General features: G+C 39.5%; 1 protein-coding gene across 1 annotated transcript in view; it reads right to left on the reverse strand.

Moving 5' to 3' along the window:
* pard6gb (par-6 family cell polarity regulator gamma b) overlaps positions 1 to 15,147 on the reverse strand; it is a 39,512-nt gene extending 24,365 nt beyond the window's left edge. The window contains exons 1-2 of the mRNA XM_074686051.1: positions 14,786 to 15,147; positions 8,134 to 8,356 (exon numbers count right to left, since the gene is read on the reverse strand). Coding sequence (XP_074542152.1) covers positions 8,134 to 8,356; positions 14,786 to 14,857 — 295 coding nt within the window. The 5' untranslated portion in view covers positions 14,858 to 15,147. The remainder of the gene's footprint in view (positions 1 to 8,133; positions 8,357 to 14,785) is intronic.
* Between the last annotated feature and the right edge of the window lie 2,628 nt (positions 15,148 to 17,775).

Here is a 17,775-nt window from a genome sequence, read left to right on the forward strand (position 1 = left end):
ATGAGCACGTGTTCTCAGAAGCCCCCTGGACATGGTGTGAGAGTGGCCAGATGTGCTGACAGGGTCCCTGCATGCAGTCATCACAACAGACAGAGAGCAAGAGCCAGAGAGGAGTAAAACAGAGACTGTGGTCTTGGAATTTCATATGTCTCCACAGAGAAGACTATTTGTTATCTGCATTGTTGTGCGGATGTTAATGCAATGTCAAAAAAGTAGAAAGTAGCAGTCCGGCTGTTCTGGGTACTCCCTGCCTTCCATGAGTATGTGGAAGAGTTATTTAAGCCGTATTTATATCTTGAAATATGAATCCAAGCCTTGGCTTCAAAACCAGCATTACAGATACATTCGATGTCTACTTGCAATTTTATTATTTTATGAGAGGAAATAAGATGCTCTGAAAATTTAAGCAAAAGCAGAAAACAGACAAAATCATATCCTCTTTTCATTTCAACATTTCTCTCAAACCCTTTTAGGAGCTGGACGACCGCCACAGTAGCAGCTTCTGTTTCACTGAATTTCATGTCAAAATGATTCTTCATTTTGTCTTCTGCGAACCCTTTGACAGCTCTCACATGGTTTCTTTATATCTAAACATTAAAGGGTAGACTGAATCGATGAGAATCTAATTTTATCAAGGATTTCAAAGAGATTTGTCAGTGCTTTCAGTGTTTGTCCAATTTGTGTCAGAGCTTGTGCTCTGAGTGTTTTTGAAAGGTCAGGTCCATAGACTGTATATAAAGTGGACAGCATGGCTCCGTTATTCACCATTGTACGGTTTTGAGGCCAAAATACCTCCGTCACAGGCGCAGCCATTGAAGCAGTTGTGCAGCCAGAGTCTGTGCAGTAGAGACTGAGGGATTCTGGGAGAATCTGAGTGGAGCTCAGCTCTATAGATTTTTTTTCTTTCGAGCGTCTGATCACTTCTTGACTTTACCTCCTAACATATTTTAGAATCCCAGAAAAAAATTACATGAGAATGGCAGCTGTCAGTCATCGTTAAATGAGGTGTATTAATTTTTTAAAGTTTGACCACAGTCCATCTGGAATGACCTGAGAGCTGGATTTTTTGCCCTAAGCTGCAGCCAGCCACCAGGGGGGGGCAGTTTTTGTGGGGACCTCACTTTGAGCCGAGCAAGATGACATCCATTTTTTTTTTTTTTTTTTACAGTCTATGGTCAGGTCTGGGACAGGTTAAGCATTTTAACATCTCTATGTACATCTGACAGTCATACATACTTTTTTCCCCAAGACCTTCTGCTTGTGTATTTTCAAGATGTTTATTCTAAAAAATAAAAAAATAAGCACTAAAATCTAGTGGAATAGTTCCAGAAAAAGTTTAAAATGTTTACTATGTTCAAATTTACAAACATATTGCACTCTTCCTTGTGCTTATCTTAAATTCAGTACCTATTTTCACCGCTTTTTTCCCCGTATTGTTGCAAAAGTTAGAATTACACAAAGTCTGCAAAGGGCAGACAGTCAGAGCAGATGTTGAACATAAAAGCATTTCTTTTTCTTTAGACTCCAACAGCTCTACAATCCAAGTAGTTCGCCACAGCTCCAAGTACAGACTTTTACTTGTCTTGTGGTGCCACATCTCTCTTTAGTTTGGCTGATGTCGATATCTTGCCTCTGGAGTTTTCACAGGTGTGGAACCACCAAACTCAGCGTGCTCGATATGAAGCCCCGCCAGCTCGACCTTGGCCTACCTCGCCTTGTCTGCTCTATTTATTTAAACTTTCAGTGCGCTGCCAAACAGGGGTCTCTTCTCTCTGTTGAAAGTTTAGTCTGTGTGCAGGCCACTGGCACTGTCTACAAAAACAGCTCCATTTTCCCTGTAAAGTCGAGCTTTGGGAAACACGTCTGTGTTTGTTTGGATCGAGGTTGTCTCTGTCTACTATTAGAGCAATTACAGGTAAAACTTGCATCAAATTCAACACGCATAACCTTGTTTAAACCTTGCTTTTTTGCATGAAGTGTGGGAAATGAGTAGCTGTGTATGTCTCCCAAGCTGCGCCAAACTGTAACTGCTTTAAAAGCCTCACAGCTCAGTAAATGGCCTTCATTCAACAGCCTTAATCGACTCTAAAAATGGATTTTGGGAAAAGTTAAACCAATCTCACCCCATCTATTGTTTTCATCTGTAACTAGACACATTATGGTTGTTTTTCCTGTCATATTACAGGAAAACATGCTGCCAAATTGGGGAAATCCAAGAGCTAAATGTCTGTGTTATCTGGGCCTAAAATAACCTTGCCAGCACTGGGAGTTTTCCTCTTATCTGTAACCTAATTTGAATCATTTTGCACACAAGCCAAGATATGAATGAGCAGTTGGTACACTGGGTAGTTACTCTTGATAAACCTCGTGACAAATGTCACACTATCAAGTTGAGTGTGTTCAACGGGCTTCTGAAATTTACATCTAAATGTATTCAAAAGGAAAGTTCAAGCAGGGTTAACACAGAGGTTTTATATCCAATTTTTCTCTTCTGGATCAACAGAAAACTCAAACATGCATGTGACCCCAATCCTGCATCAGTGGACGGCCAGTCGGCTACACATGAGTGAACCTAACAGTACACCACCTCCACTCACAGGGCGTCTCCACTCAGCTCCTGTGAGCTCACAAACCTTTTGGTCCCACTTCTCCTCAGTGCTTACCCGCCCGTCCGCCCCTCCCCCTCCTGTTTGTGCCTGCATGAGAAATGAAGAAGTGTCCCAGTACAAAACTTCCCTCTGTGGAGCCACGACCATCCCCCAAAACAACTCTGTGTCTACAAAGTGCAACTTTTAACCACAGGGTTTGAGATTGTTGGCACCTTTTTCAGAGCTAGTACAAAGGATAAAAAGATGCTGACCCTTCACACCAAATGTCACAGTCTGGTTGTATTTAAAACACAAATTACATTTTCTTTCACAAACTCTAATACTTCACTAAACAGGGACAATTTTGACACCCTATCAACTTCAATACACTCTTTAAAGCTCTTGTAGTGCATTTTTTAACTGCTTATGAAACAGACTGGAATTTAAAATATTGTCATTTTATGACCCCCACAAGCAAACAAGACAATCAGCGACAAGATTGCCTATCATATCCTAACTTAACTGCTGTTAACCACTGCCAGGGAAGGTAGGTGTTACACGAGTCCATTCAAAGCACGGTGCCTAAATATTCCCCACCGCAAAGCCATCAAACGTTTGACTGAGAGACGAAAGCTGGATGGGATATTTCATCAACAACTTCTGAATGTAAATGACAGGATCCACTGATTTAAAGTAGGGATGCACGATATTATCGGCACAATATCAGTATCGGCTGATAAAAGCTTAAAAACACGTTTATCGGTATTGGCAGATATGAAAATTTTTGCAGATATGCCCAGCCGATAAGGTGCTATTCAGTTAGGATTAATATTATTTTCCATCTGAAAAATAAGCTCCTTAAATAAAATGTAGCACTTCATTTATTTGCACTGCAGAGCTCTGTGTCTGTCACCAGGTTGTTACAGTAGCTCAAAAATAATTAAATGCAACTTGGTTATGTTTAAAAATGCATTGTACATTTAAAGCTCATGTGATCTAAAGAAATTATTTTTCTGTATTTCAATACTGAATGTCTTGAGTTTGAAAAAATAATACATTTCTTATTTATGGTAAAATCAAATGTTTTTTGTCTTGTTTTATGTGTGTTTCTTAAACAAATAAGACCGTCACAATAAGAGTAACATATAAATGCCAATACAGGATATACTTAGCTTTCTTTACAGTGAAAAAAACAAACAAACTTGTGATTATCGGTATCGGCCAAAAGGGGTTTCGATATATCGGCATATAGGATATCTGCAAAAATCCAATATTGTGCATCCCTAATTTAAAGAGGGGCTATAAGGTTCTCTCATATTTAAAACATGGACTTAAAAGTAACAAATGCAGGACTCCATGCTAAGGGAATGTTTTTTAACAACTTTATATTCATATGTTGTAGAAATCCCTAAATCTGTTGTTTTAACTACTCAAAATGGTCTGTCTCTGAAAAAGCACAAGGTCTTCACCAGACTTAATATGAGGACTTGAAGAGGTGGGTTTCAAACACCAAACTGTGCGCACAGCTCTGACAGACCTCCAGAGGGCTGGCCAATCAGTAGGAAGGGGGTTTATGAAATGGGAAGCCTTAAAGAGCCAGCACCCAAAACAAAATGTCATAGACAGAGGCTGACATTTTGGTTTTTCAAAACACCAGTGTGAGAAAAAGGGACATTTAGAGCTATAACTCTTATAAATCCATGATGGGGACCAGAGGAAAGCACGGCACCCCTCTTTAAAGTAAATCTCTGCCCTCTATACTTGCACACTACTCCCCTAATGTTATTTACACAGCAGTCACTCAATAACTAACAAGATTATTCATCCTACTTGGACATTCCTGCACTGCTCTGTGGTCTATGACTCTAGATTTAATATATCTGTAAATCATTCTGTGACAAATAGACCGCCTGTGGTTTCAGACATTATGAAATGAATGAAGTGGGACATTTTTTTTTCAAGCACATCCAGCTTTGTATCATTTTAAGTGTTACGTTGATCTGAAAGATACTTAATGAATAACTGTGTTACTATTCTTTCCTTTAATGCTCTAAAAACAGTTGATTCCCTGGTTTAAAAGCACACACAGACAGACAGAATATTCACAGGATTTATGCTTCAGAGAGCGACAGGTATCATCAGCAGAATGATTGCTGTTGTATCGCCTCACAACTGCTGCACGTGCTGAAATGATCAGAGCAACAATGGCAACTTTAGCCGGAAGGGGGATATCAGGTAGATAAAAGAGAGACACACACACTAAGGTACCTATTGTTGCATGAACAAAAACACACTCAGAAACTTGCCGGTGAGGACAGAGGGTCTATCTTGCTGAGCTTTTGCCTTTCAAATATTTTTTTGCGCATTGTATTCATGAACTCAGGGTTTTGAAAGGTAGCTTTTGTATTTTTTTCAGATTTTTTTTTGCATTTGGGATGATCTTAAAACACTTTTATTTCAAAGTGAGACATAAAAGCATTGTAGGCTGAGGCTGGGGAAGCAGTCCAATTATACGTGCTTGTTTTTTGCACCTTATACTCATGGCCATACAAAAGGTCCAAAGTTACACATTTTGAATGTCTCTACTGTGACTGCAGTATGACTCACTGTGTCTTTATATGTGTGTGAAGTCTTTCATCTCGGGTGGTCTGATCTGCTGACCGGGACAGAAGAGATTCATAGTGACCTGTACTAACAGGCTGGTACTGACTGATACGCTCGTTATCGGGCACACACACACACACACACACACACACACACACTTTCTGGTGCATGAAGCAGGGCAGCTCTTCTGAGACATGAGGTACTCACACAGTCACACACAGACACACACACACACACACCTCTTTGTCTGGTGAGTAACAATAGGCTGCAGTGAGGCTTAAAGATGCTCGGACTGCCTCAGCATCAGTCACAACAGAGCACATTCCCCTGCAGCTCATCACTGCGTCACAACGTGTTTACACCACAACAACAATAACAGAGACACCACATCTGTGCTGCACGGATGCTGGATGAGGCAGAAAGAGAAAGTTGTGTAGAAAAGAGGTGCTAAAATTTGGTCTGTGATCAGGTCTTTGTTTGGTGATGGACAAAAATACAGAGCACAAAGCAGTTTCAATACACCAAGTGCAAAAATATGTAATCTAAAAGTTTTCTTACAGTAACTTCATTATTGGCTCCGTCTCTTCTATGTTGATAAATATCTAAACTCATCAAGCAAGCTATCTTACAGCCCCCAGTGTACAATGAGCAGGAGTCTGGAAGTCATCCCCTAGAAATTCAAAGCAATAAGTCCTGCATCTTTGTGAACTATGCACCAATTAATGTGCAAAAAAGGCAAATTAAAGCTTGTTCCAGTGCGTTCTTTGTTTATGTAAGTTGTACTACTTCAGCAGCAAAATGAAAAAGGAAAACAAAGTTTCAGGATGGGAGAATAGCTCATCAGATGTTACAACTCACATGCATAGCAGTGATTGCAAACAAAACTGTATCCAGAGCCTGGTAGAAAACTGGATAAGGTGAGATACTTGTGGCGCTATTTATCTGTATTCTTTTGTTGTCTTTTTGTTGTTGCTGCATGACGACTAGGATTGCCCTCCAAACATCAAGTGTGTGGTCCAGTGGTCTTACAGAATAATGATGAAAGTCTGGTACAAAGATCCAGAGACAGTTCAGACTAGTATGAATCCCTGATAAATCCAGATAATTCACACCCCTGATACATCTCTGATCTTGTCTGTTGAAGAACAGAATCTCTCCATCTACTATCAGTCTACAAACTATGCGACAAAATGAATAACTACGTTTTGAAAACTTCAAAGCATGTTAAGACGGTCAAACCAAAAGTTTCCTGCTGAGTGTTAAAGCCGGCATCCTTAAATAATCTCTTATCCTTCACTAATATTAAAAATGTCATTACTTTTTCATGATATAAAACATTAATAATCAAGAGGAAAGAGCAGAGGGAAGCAAAAGTTCCATTTCAAACTGCAAAGCTATATTTTTAATAAGTGAAGCTGACTTTTTAGGCTGTCTTGTACCGAAAATTAAATGATCGTGTGACAAAATGGGTCAGAATTCTGGTGGCTAACCACCTTCAGAGCAGTTTCTGTCTGAAGAAATAACTGTTGGATGTTCACTCATATCACTTGAGTTTAAAAAGAAGGAAGAGAAATAAGATCTGCACACTTGTTTTCAGATTTGTCAAAGATTGAAAAGACAAATCTGAGGTGTGTTAAGTTTTCACTGTAACATCTTCATCAGATTTCCCGTCATCCAGTCATCGCTTACTGCAGATCCTTCTGTATGTGCTGCAAACACAGTGAATCACTATGGATGATTCTGCTGAGGCCTCTTTAATATTCAAGCCCTGTTTCTTGATTCAGCGCATCACGGCTCCCTCTTTTATTTGAACCACTGGGCGACAATTAAAACAATACCCTGGAGAGTACATGTTCATTACGCAAGCTAGCGAGGGACATTCCAAGAAGGATTGAGGCTTTGAATAGATGTGAATAGCGACAGAGTCATTGGTATGCTCGCTGGCTGCCAGGCAGACAGCCGAGACCCACTCCAGAGTTTGGATCAATGAGAGAAAGTTGGAGAAAGAGAGAGAAAAAGACGAGGACTGGATCCCATTCAGGGTACCGTGGTGTTGTCTTTGAACAAATACACACAAACGCACTCACACACATACACACAAACTCAGGGAGCTCAGTAAGGAGTCTCTCTTTCATGCAGATCTTTTGTCTCGCAGTAATGTCTGGTATGCCGGGATACAGGCTTTGCTCAATGACCTGATTTCCATGGGGCTACAGAGGCACCGGCCTGTGTGCATGTGTGTGTATGCATGTGTTTGTGTGTTATGTTTGTGTGCGCGATCATCTGCCTGCGAGCCCTTCCTTTGGATAAGACACAGGACTTAGCCGGGCAGACAGACAGCCACAGACTGGGACTGATCCAGCCAATAAGAGGGCAGGAAGCACACAAACGCACATACACACACAGACAGGCACACACAGAAAGTCTTGCATGAAGTAAACAAAACAGACTTGAGTTCCCATAGAGGGAGGAAAGACATAATTGGGTGAAGAAATATTCTGTGGGTAAACTTCGTTTGAGTCAGCGAAATACTTGCAACCCAAGACTGAGCTGTTGCAAAAGATGACTGTTTTATAGATTCACCATTTGCAGGATATTCAATAGACTCAATCCAACCAAAGTTCAACAAATTTTAAGAGAATTTCAAAGGACTATGATTTTGTTTCTGAAAAGTTGAGATTGTACTTGAGTTTCAGGTTGTGCCTGCACTTTCATGAAGATGTCTGTTTTAAGAAAGTTATTAAAAAGCTTCATCACTGTCAGGTGATAACCAATGGGAGCGAATGACATATTGCATTATACAAGCGGATGATTATACTCAGTCTACGAACTGAACCCTAAAAACTTTTAGTTCCCAAAATTATGTTATTTCTACCAATCTGTATTCAAAGGAAAAAAAGCAAAAAGGAGCAGATGTCATCTAACTTTCCAGACTTCCTACCTTGTCTCTGTATGAAGATCCTGAGCAGTGGATGAGCCGTTGACACAGCCTTGCAGAAATTGTCATCATTGTTGATGGGCAGCAAATCACCATGGATGTCAGCGTAGCCGATCATCACCTCCATATTGGCGATGCGGTGGATGTGCAGGATGAGCTTGTAAAACTCTTCAAACTTGCCGGGCTTGACCCGGTCCACAGAGAACCGGCGGAATTCAGCCCCATACTGCAGAGAGAAAGAAAGATGGATCACATCAGAGAGGTCATCAAGAGGGACAGTCACTGCAACATGCAAACAGGAAGAGGAAACCCCAGACGGCGACCTCGTGAATTTATCTAAACCATCTGACTGGCACACATAAACTAACAGAGCTGTGGTCATGACCTTGTTTTGAATTTGACACTGAGAAAGCTGCTTCCAGGGTGAGTGAACATACTGTACTTGCTTTCAAAATAAAATATTAATTAGCTGGAAACCTTTGCACAAGTAGTTCAAACCCCGGGGAAGGAGTGTTGTCAAATATTTGCTTACACTCTGTAAGATAAATGTCAAAACTAGAACTGCAAACAAACACTGAGACAGTTAAACATCTCTTAAAAACCATTTATTTTCTCTGTTGAGTGATGAAAAATTAAATATTTGGGGTTGACTGTAAAATTGGGCATCTGCTAACACAGCTTGACCAGGACAGTCTTGTTTTCAAGCTCTGTGTCCCCAGTCCAAACTAATATAAAAATTACAAATACATCCCTGTCTTGAACAAGTTGAAATACTTGAACAGTGAACCATACTGGCACTAAAACTTGTGCTCTAAGGACTGTACAACAAGCCTTCTTCAAAAATTTTACGGTGAGCGTTTCAGGTGCCAAAGCTGAGGTAGCTGTGACCAACATTGTTACCCCTCACGCTATTGAGCTGCTGAAGATGGATATCATGGATGTCAGACTGATCTCTGCTGGGGTTGATGCCTCAAACCACAAGGAGGTGATGCTTAAACCCCATTGGTATCTGCTACTTTAAATTATTCTTGTGTCCAAGACATTATTGTTCATCTGCTGATGCACTCCCCATACTTCCCACTTCCTATGTGTTAAAGGTGTCCCTGTTGGAGGATTGAAATAATGGTCAACCCAACGTAAGATGGACAGAATAACAAAACTGATGTGAAGTGTTTACCCAGCTGTATGTGTTTTAAAACAATTCAAAACAAGTGTTTAATTTCATGTACGAATGTTGATTCTGAGTTTCCAGCAGGTTCCTACAGCTGAGGTTTAAAATCACACCTCAAATACTTTTCGCGTCATAAAAATGTGGTTACAGTTATAAAACAGAGCATAGCTTCAGAAAAAGTAAGCTATGGTGCTTTCTCTACAGCAAATGTCATAATATATTAATAGGAATAGATACGTTTTGGGTACATATTTGCATTAAGTTTATAGAAAATATAAATTACTTTCATTCTATAATTGGGGAACTAAACCTAGCAACAGATACTTCAAATAGTCTGCATTAAAAAAAACTTAGCGACCAGGAACAAGCTATGCTAGCTACAACTAAAAGCTAAAACCCCCTTCCAGCTAGCTGTTATCTTTTGTTCAGAATACGTATGCTAAATTAAGCTAATCAGTCACAACCATTTCTGAAACTTTAACTCCTTCAAAGATCATTTCAAAAAAGAATATGAAGGGAAAATGTCTTACAACATATCATATTGAAAAAATCACACCAAATTGTGCAAGTTACTGGGGGCTTTTGTGTGTCTTTTTGTTAGCTTTGTCATAGTTGGCTAGCAGCTGTCCTGATTTTGCTAACTGTAGCCTCATTTAGTGTTCAGTTTGAGTGTTTTCTATCACTGTTAAGCTATTTTTAAGTGAATGTATTTGTTGCTCAGAATGTTTGTCTTTCTCTTGTTTATAACTTTGTTAAGTAGCTAAACTAAACGCAAGAGAAGACAGAGAGGTATAGGAGGCTAATCTCCTCAGGAAAGCAGTCCTCCTGGTAGAAACTGACAGTATTTGGCTCCAGCACATGCAGAAATAACCTAATAATAATTCCTACCTGTTTGTATTTGACTTTAAAAAAGGCAGGAAAGGGGAAGAGATATACAGAACAATACAGGTAGATGACTCAGCTTTTTTTGATATTTATATATAAATGACAGTGGCAGGCAGCCCTGCCTCCCACCCACTGTTTACGCACAGAGCTCACATTTAAACAATTGTGGCAGGGCTTTCCCAGCTAGGTCACCAAACCACCAATGAGAGCACGTCTGAGGGTCACAGTGGGGTCATCATGTGACTCGCAGACAAGAATGGACTTGAGAGGGAGAGATACAACTCAGGCACAAAAGCTCCATAAACCACAACAGACAATTGCAATGGCAGCACTGGTGCTTTAATCACAGTGGTAATTTGTAGACGAAGGTGCTTTTTGTTACTGTAATCATCAGCTCACAGGCGAGGGAAGCTGACAGCACCAGGAGGGAGATGATGATGATCTGGGAGCAGGAGGAAGAGGAGGGAGGGGGAAGAAAAACTGCTGACAGAGTTGTAGCATACCGACTAGGAGGCAAGGGGAAGATCAGGGGATACATTAACAAACTGTGTAATTAGAGGATGACATGAATTTAAGAGGAGGCGTGTTAGGAGAACAGGGGGATGCCAGGCGGGCATCCAGTCTGCTGCCAGATACACTGCAGGCCGACCGAGGCGCTTGCTTTAACACGCGTTTCTACTGAGTGGCACTCAACTAGGATTCAGGCTAATTACACTCAACCTACATTTAGAGATGACACAAGAAGCTGACAAACAGGTTCGTCAGTTTTCAGAAGGTGTACTTAACATTTGGACAAGTGAAACGCACTCAAGAAATACCAACATTGATGATCAACACAGAAAGACTTCGAAACATTACACTTTACGTGAGCAATAAGAATACCTTTTCTGCATATCTGACAAACGAGTCACTGCTCTGTATCTCAGTGTTCCTTTTGTGCCGTGCTTCCCAATCAGTCTGAACAATCTGTTTTCACAAGGAGTACTCGGCCCTCTGGTGCAAGCAAGTCTGAACATGGTTTGATTAATCATGCGCCTCAACGCTAAACCCAAACCTAAGAATATATCACTACGAACGTGACATCACTTGTCCTTGTAGCCTATCAGGGCTGAGGGATGTTCACAGGTTGCAACTTGTCCAGAGACACTAAACCCTGACACACAAGAGAAAATGGAAGATAACTGACTTCTGTCTCACACTCAGGAAAAACACACCTGAGAAATCACCTCATGGATCTCTGCGTTTTAGACCAGAACTAATAAAAATGCAATGAGATTGGCCTTAAACTCAAAAATCTATACAAATTAAAAACCAGGACAAACTAAGCAAACCAAAAATCCCACTCCACCCTCCCCCATCTTTACACACTCTCTCCTCTTCTGATAAGAGCTTTAAGTGAGTCAAACCAGCTTCTTGTCAGGGCTCCCTGACAGGCAGTCAGACACCTCCAGTGTTATCTCTGATAAACTTATCTTTGGAAGAGTTTCCCCTGAGAAACCCAAACGCGAACCAGTGAGAACCCAGCCACCAATGTGGACCACACACTCAGCTTAACAGACAACACCAATATCACCCAGATGATCAATCCGACTGCTTTACTTTGACTGCTCTTTGTGTTAGTTTTTAAAAGGACTGGAATACATTTTGACAGACTTTTAAAGTGTTTTCTTGAATTTGAACAGGTTTTAATGTTCCCAGATTGCCAGTGGATACGGTCACAGTGTCATACATTTCTAAACCAAAGGGAACAGGACTTTCAGTAAGTCTACAGTAAGTTCTTTTAATTTTGACTCAGCACTTCCATCTTGGTTTACATAATCTTCAAAAAACTTGTTTAAATAAAACCACAAAGGACACAGCTTTAAATGCTTTGTTACAAGACGTTCGTACAGAGAATACTTTTATACACTTAAGTGTTTACACTCTAAGAAATACTTTACAGCAGGTGAGATAAAAGTACATACGCAAAAACTGATTGTTGCAAGCTTTGTCTCAGTTTATCAATTCATCCAAAACTAGTTCTTATTATAAATGCTTCAAAATGATAAACATTATGTCTCTGTTGGAGCCAGGTATTTTCAAAAACATAACCTCCTCCCATTCGTTTAAAAATGTACTTTCGTCTACACGCACCTGGCAAATCCGCCGATAATTGTGGCTCGAAGCATGCCAAACATTTGAAACAGTACAGCACAGATGCCTGGTACCTGGCAATCAGTATTGTGGTATTCAATGGTACTTTTGTGTGTTTACCTGGTAATAAATATTACTTTGTTAAACAAAAAAATCTTAAAGTTTTTCAATTTTTTACAGTCATAAGGTTGTGTTTAGGTACCTAAACATGGGACCTTTTGTTTTTACCTGAATTGGTATGTGGTACCACAGATAGAATTTGGTCAGGACCTATAAAAGTACCATATTTGGTAACCATTCGTAATGACAGGCCTTAACGTATAAAAATATATGCGTTTTCCCGGATACCTGGCTATGCGTGGACACGGCCTTAATCGTGCCACATGGTCAGACAGGACTTCAATTAGGTGGGGACTGGTAAAATTTTAGTTTTCAGAAGAGGCATCTGTGTTACTGTTATTTTATTAGACCAAGTCTCTTTCAGTTCCAGCTTTGTACTGTACTGAGATTAGTGGCAAGGTGATTTATTTTCATTTATTTTATATTCACATCTTCATTTTAAGATAACAGAGAGGGATAGGCTGCTGTTACATGTTGCAAAAGACACTGCACAGTCCTGTTTTTTTTTAAATATGCACAGAAAAAGGTTTCATATTACACATTTCAGAATCAGAATCAGAAAAAATGTTATCAATCCCAGGGGAAACTTTAGAGTTGAAACTTTAGGCATTAGAGTTGCTCTCAGGCATATAGATGCCAGCTATAAGCTTGAAAGTATAAGGCGGTTTCAAGCGGCACTTCTGGTCCCTGCTTCAGGTGAACTCTTAAATGTCTCTGGATGGGATAAATTTAGCTACTGTAGTCTTCTGATACCTGGGGAGTATGACAGTATGAGTATTGTAAGATGATTAACACTCCAAGCATAGCTCAGCTGACAGGTTGGTTAGATGTAAACAAAGACATTCATAGATTAATCCTGATGTCACTGATGTTAAATCCCAGTTATTAAAATCAGTGTGTGATTGCTTTACAGCAGGGTTAGAGTATCTGTTTTTGGAATGGCAGCAGATCACCTGCAACTGAGCCTAATGGACTCAACCATCATTGCACATGCCATGAGCACACATGTCCTTTCAAAGAATGTGCTGACGAACTGATCACAGTAGTATCAGAGACAGAACAACATAATGTGATGTCATAGGAGTGATCTGTTATAACTGATCCAAAAATGGAAACGTGAATCAGCTCTGCTGTGACGACGCTGTTTAACCTGCCCCATCCAGCCCTGCAGCTTTTAGGCTCATCAGTCCCACCCGCAAGAAATCCCACAGAGGGCCCACTCCACACCTGTCTGTGTGAGCCTACAAACATAGAAACCATCCTGTCTCAAAACTAGTTCTGTTGCTCCTGCTTGAGCATCCAGTATCCTGCTTTCTCATTCTCTGACCATCTCATCGCAGCATTTCCAGCATTTCATCAATCTGACACTGCTGAAACCAGGCAGCTGAGAGTAAAAGTGTAAAGACCCTTACAGTGAGGGAGAGTCACCTGTTTGCCCCATCTCAATGTGGCATGCCCAGGAGCTCATTCTTGCTCATATGTGCTGGCATGTGTAATCACTTAAGTAGGAATACTTCTGTGCATTGTGTTCCCTGTGATGGACTTCAGAGAAAAATGTTGGTTACAGTAATTCCTCTGAAGGATGTGGCAAACTATAAATAAATCTGTTTGTTCACTTTGTGGCCAGGATTGGTAACAGGGTAGTGTGTGTTTGGTATATTTTTGTAATAGATAAACAAAGCAAACTTGAGCTGAACTATTTGAAACTTTACAAAGAATTTGGAAAAACTATTTCCCAAGCTGACATCAAATGTGCTCATGCAGCTCTAGAGTTTTTGTTCAAGTTTAATTTAGGAAATAGTCATCACATGTTTAAACTGTTGGAAAGCTGTATCTTCTAAAACTACCCTGTAGTTGTTTGATGACTGTTTATTTACTTGTCTGATAACTCAATGTATGCAGCTGTTGCCCCGGGGCTTCTCACAAACCACGTAAAACAATGAGTGGGCTAAAACTATTTAGCATTAAACCCACAGTGAACGCAACTTATCCTGCAAAAACATCCGACCTAAACCAGATAAAACACTCTCATTGTAACAAAGCAGAGAAATAAACCAGTTTTACCAAGCAGCTTTATGACAGACAGGGAGACGGAGGGAAAGCACTATGAACACAATCTGCACGATCGGAGGTAATAAAGACATAATCCCTGCAAATTGCACAAACATGCGAGAAACGGGTGCGTTCAGGTACTGTCTCATGAGGATCTGAACGGAGAAAATGTGAGTCCTAAGTTGCAGACAGTTTGTCCGACTACTTCAAGCTCCGTTACGGGACCATGTGAACTACTTACTTCATCTACAGATCTTCTTTTAGAGATTACAGATTAGAACCACAAACACTCACCTTGCTTTTCACTTCCACCGCGTTACAATCTACATTTCGCAGAGGTTGCGATCTGTTAAAGCTCCGATTCATTTTCGATTAGTTGAAGTTGGACTAATAAAGTTGAGCCGCCTTTGCCCGCAGAAAGAGGGGCTCTGGTCCCGGGGTTTTCTGGTTATAAATCCTCCCGCTTCGTGTCCAGCAGCAAAATCTCTGTTTCTTTCAGCGTTACTTCACCTCCTGGAGTTTTTCTTTTCGTAAGAGTGCTCCGCCAAACAGAAGAGAGGAGTTCACAGGAGAGGAGGTGAGCGACTAGCCGCGTTGACTTGGGAGTGTGAGTTAAGTTTTGAAATGACATCAGCCCTCTTAAAAAATGGGATCTGATGAGGCCTTCAGTTACCGCTCGTAATTCCCAGACTCAACCCTCAGATTTCCCAGTTATGTAATTTAAGTCAAAACAAAACTCCTGCAATAAACAAAATACAGCTACAATCATGTTAGAATAACCAAAAGGGGAACAAAAATTAATGTAACAACCTAATCGACATTTTTTTTATATAAATTGTTATACTCTATTACATGACTAACAGCAAATTATCACCATAATATAAAAATATTTTTTAACTCTTACTACACAGGTGTATTTAAAATCTGGTGTATAATCAATGCATATATCCTTGGATTTTTTCGCTTTTTCGTCTTTTTTAAATCATTTATTTTTTGTTCGTCCCACTGATATCAATGTTTCCGATGTCACGTGAAAGCTTCACCAACCACCTGGCTCCTCCGGTGCGCTAGAGGGCGCTTTTCTCAACATAATTGTTTCTAAATCTGTCGTTTAAAGAATATAAGAACTTCTGGAAGTTGTAAATTGTGTACAGTAGATTTTTTTTTAATGCAAAAAAAGCAACCTTTTTTTTTTTTTTTTTTTTTTTTTTTTTTTTCATTTTTCTTTCTTTTTTTTTTTTTTACAATCACAACAACCACATCCTGTGCAGAAGTATCAAGCAAACAGTATTTTTTTAGTGTGGGTTTCAATACAGCATTACTCAAAGGAAATAGTTTAACATGAGATGGGGCAAAACATCATTGACTCTCATTACAAACGATTTAGATTTATCTTAATCCCATTCATACGAGGTGAGACAAGTGTCCTTTTTTTTTTTTTTTTTCATCACATGAAGCCAAACACTTCAGACCTAGGTCTCCCATTCCTTCCATTAAATCCTGTCACCTCTTCATAGCAAATAACAGAAAATTTACTGTGAAGTTAACCACCTATTGTCAGGTACATCCTGAATTTCTTTCTTTTAAATCATGTCAGCAAACTGATATAACTTGAGCATGAATCTTTTTTAGGAGATAACTTCAAATTATCCTCCTGTCCGTCAAACTGAAAACAGAAGGATTCAAAACAGCAGGTAATGAATATCCTCGGCTGCTGTCCTGCTTTGCAACATTCCTGAAGCTGCCTGTGATCAACAGCTGCAGTCTGCAGAGCCCCCCAGTAGTTGCAAATATTACTTGTTTACACTCGACAGGAATGTGTTGACCAGTTACGAACACACTAAGGACACTGTCAGATACCAGTTTCACAGTAGCAGTGCCTTCACTACATTGGGCTCTGTAGTGACTTTAAAATTGGTACATTACCACAGCCAGGTTTTAGGCTCCTGTAGACATATCTCCTGGTGCAATCCCTTTTCTCTAATCAGAATATCCACTATGGACAATGACTGTATGATGAACTCTTTCAGCAGTCTTTCAAAATACCTTGATGTGTTTCACCTGTTATCTTAAGATTCTTTTAGTATCCATAGTTCCTGCTGGAACAATGAAAAGCAATTAACTACTAATTTAACTCCTGTCCCTTTTGTATGGTATAATTTGAACTGCAGCACACTTTGAATATGAGTTAATAAAAAGTTATTTAGGATGTGTTAACAAGATAATAAAACAGTGTTGTATTCACGGCAGTCTATGTTAAATGGCGCCACCATAGGAGAAGTATTAGGCATTGCACATATGCCCCCTAAACTATGTTAAGTGTTATGAAATGCTGTAATATTGTGTTTTTGACTGACTTTCTCGGAGTAAAACATTGTTAATAGTGTCATCGGATTATCAGAAATTTGGCATTAAGGCAAGCATTTTGAGGAATTTAATCTGTCAATTTATTAGTAGAAACATTTCTGAGTTTTGTGATAAACATTTTAGCAATATTGTTCTGTCTGTTCTAATATACATAGCTTTTGTTTTAACTTTTATTCTGTTGATAATTTTTCTGTTTTTAAAGAGACACCATGACAACAAATTAAGTACAACTTATTTTCTTAGTCTATGTGCCTAATGTTATCACTGTACACAAACTAAACTAAACTAAACAAAAACAAAACCCCCCACAAATTCATTTTCATTTATTGGAGCAAAGATAATCTAATGAAAGTGTTTAGTGATATCTTAAGTAACACAAATTCTTTTAAAAAATGTGTACTTGTGACCAGATGTGTTCACATCTTACTCAAACTTATCCCAGAACTTCAAAGCTGGACAGTGAAAACAAGTAAAAATGTAATGATACAATGACGAAAGTGACAAAGTTTATCATTAAACTTTAGGATTTTAATTGTGGGAGAGGCAAAATGATGAGGTGTGTAGATTTTAAGTAGCAGATTCACAAAACCTAGACAAGCCTTTGTTCTTTATGGCTTGAATTTAAATCAGCTACTATGTTATTTTACATTCATCTAAAATAAAGACATTAGAAAGAACCAGGGCATTGATGAAGTATGTTTGACCATACGAAAGTCCTCAGAGCCAGAAACAACATTCTTTGGCATGACATGAATCAAATTATCTCAGTAATAACAAACATTACTGCCTTTTGTTGGCAGTCAAAATAATGGTTCATTTACACCTATTATTATGTGCTTGCATGAGTTTACTGAAAAGGAACTGCCAGGATTTCATCATGTTGCATGCATTCTATAAGCCTCATTTGTCCTGACAAA

Source organism: Halichoeres trimaculatus, unplaced genomic scaffold (assembly GCF_033239565.1).
Source record: "Halichoeres trimaculatus isolate MK-OKI-2021-1 unplaced genomic scaffold, fHalTri1.1 fHalTri1_scaffold_14, whole genome shotgun sequence".
In the NCBI taxonomy this organism is placed as follows: domain Eukaryota; kingdom Metazoa; phylum Chordata; class Actinopteri; order Labriformes; family Labridae; genus Halichoeres; species Halichoeres trimaculatus.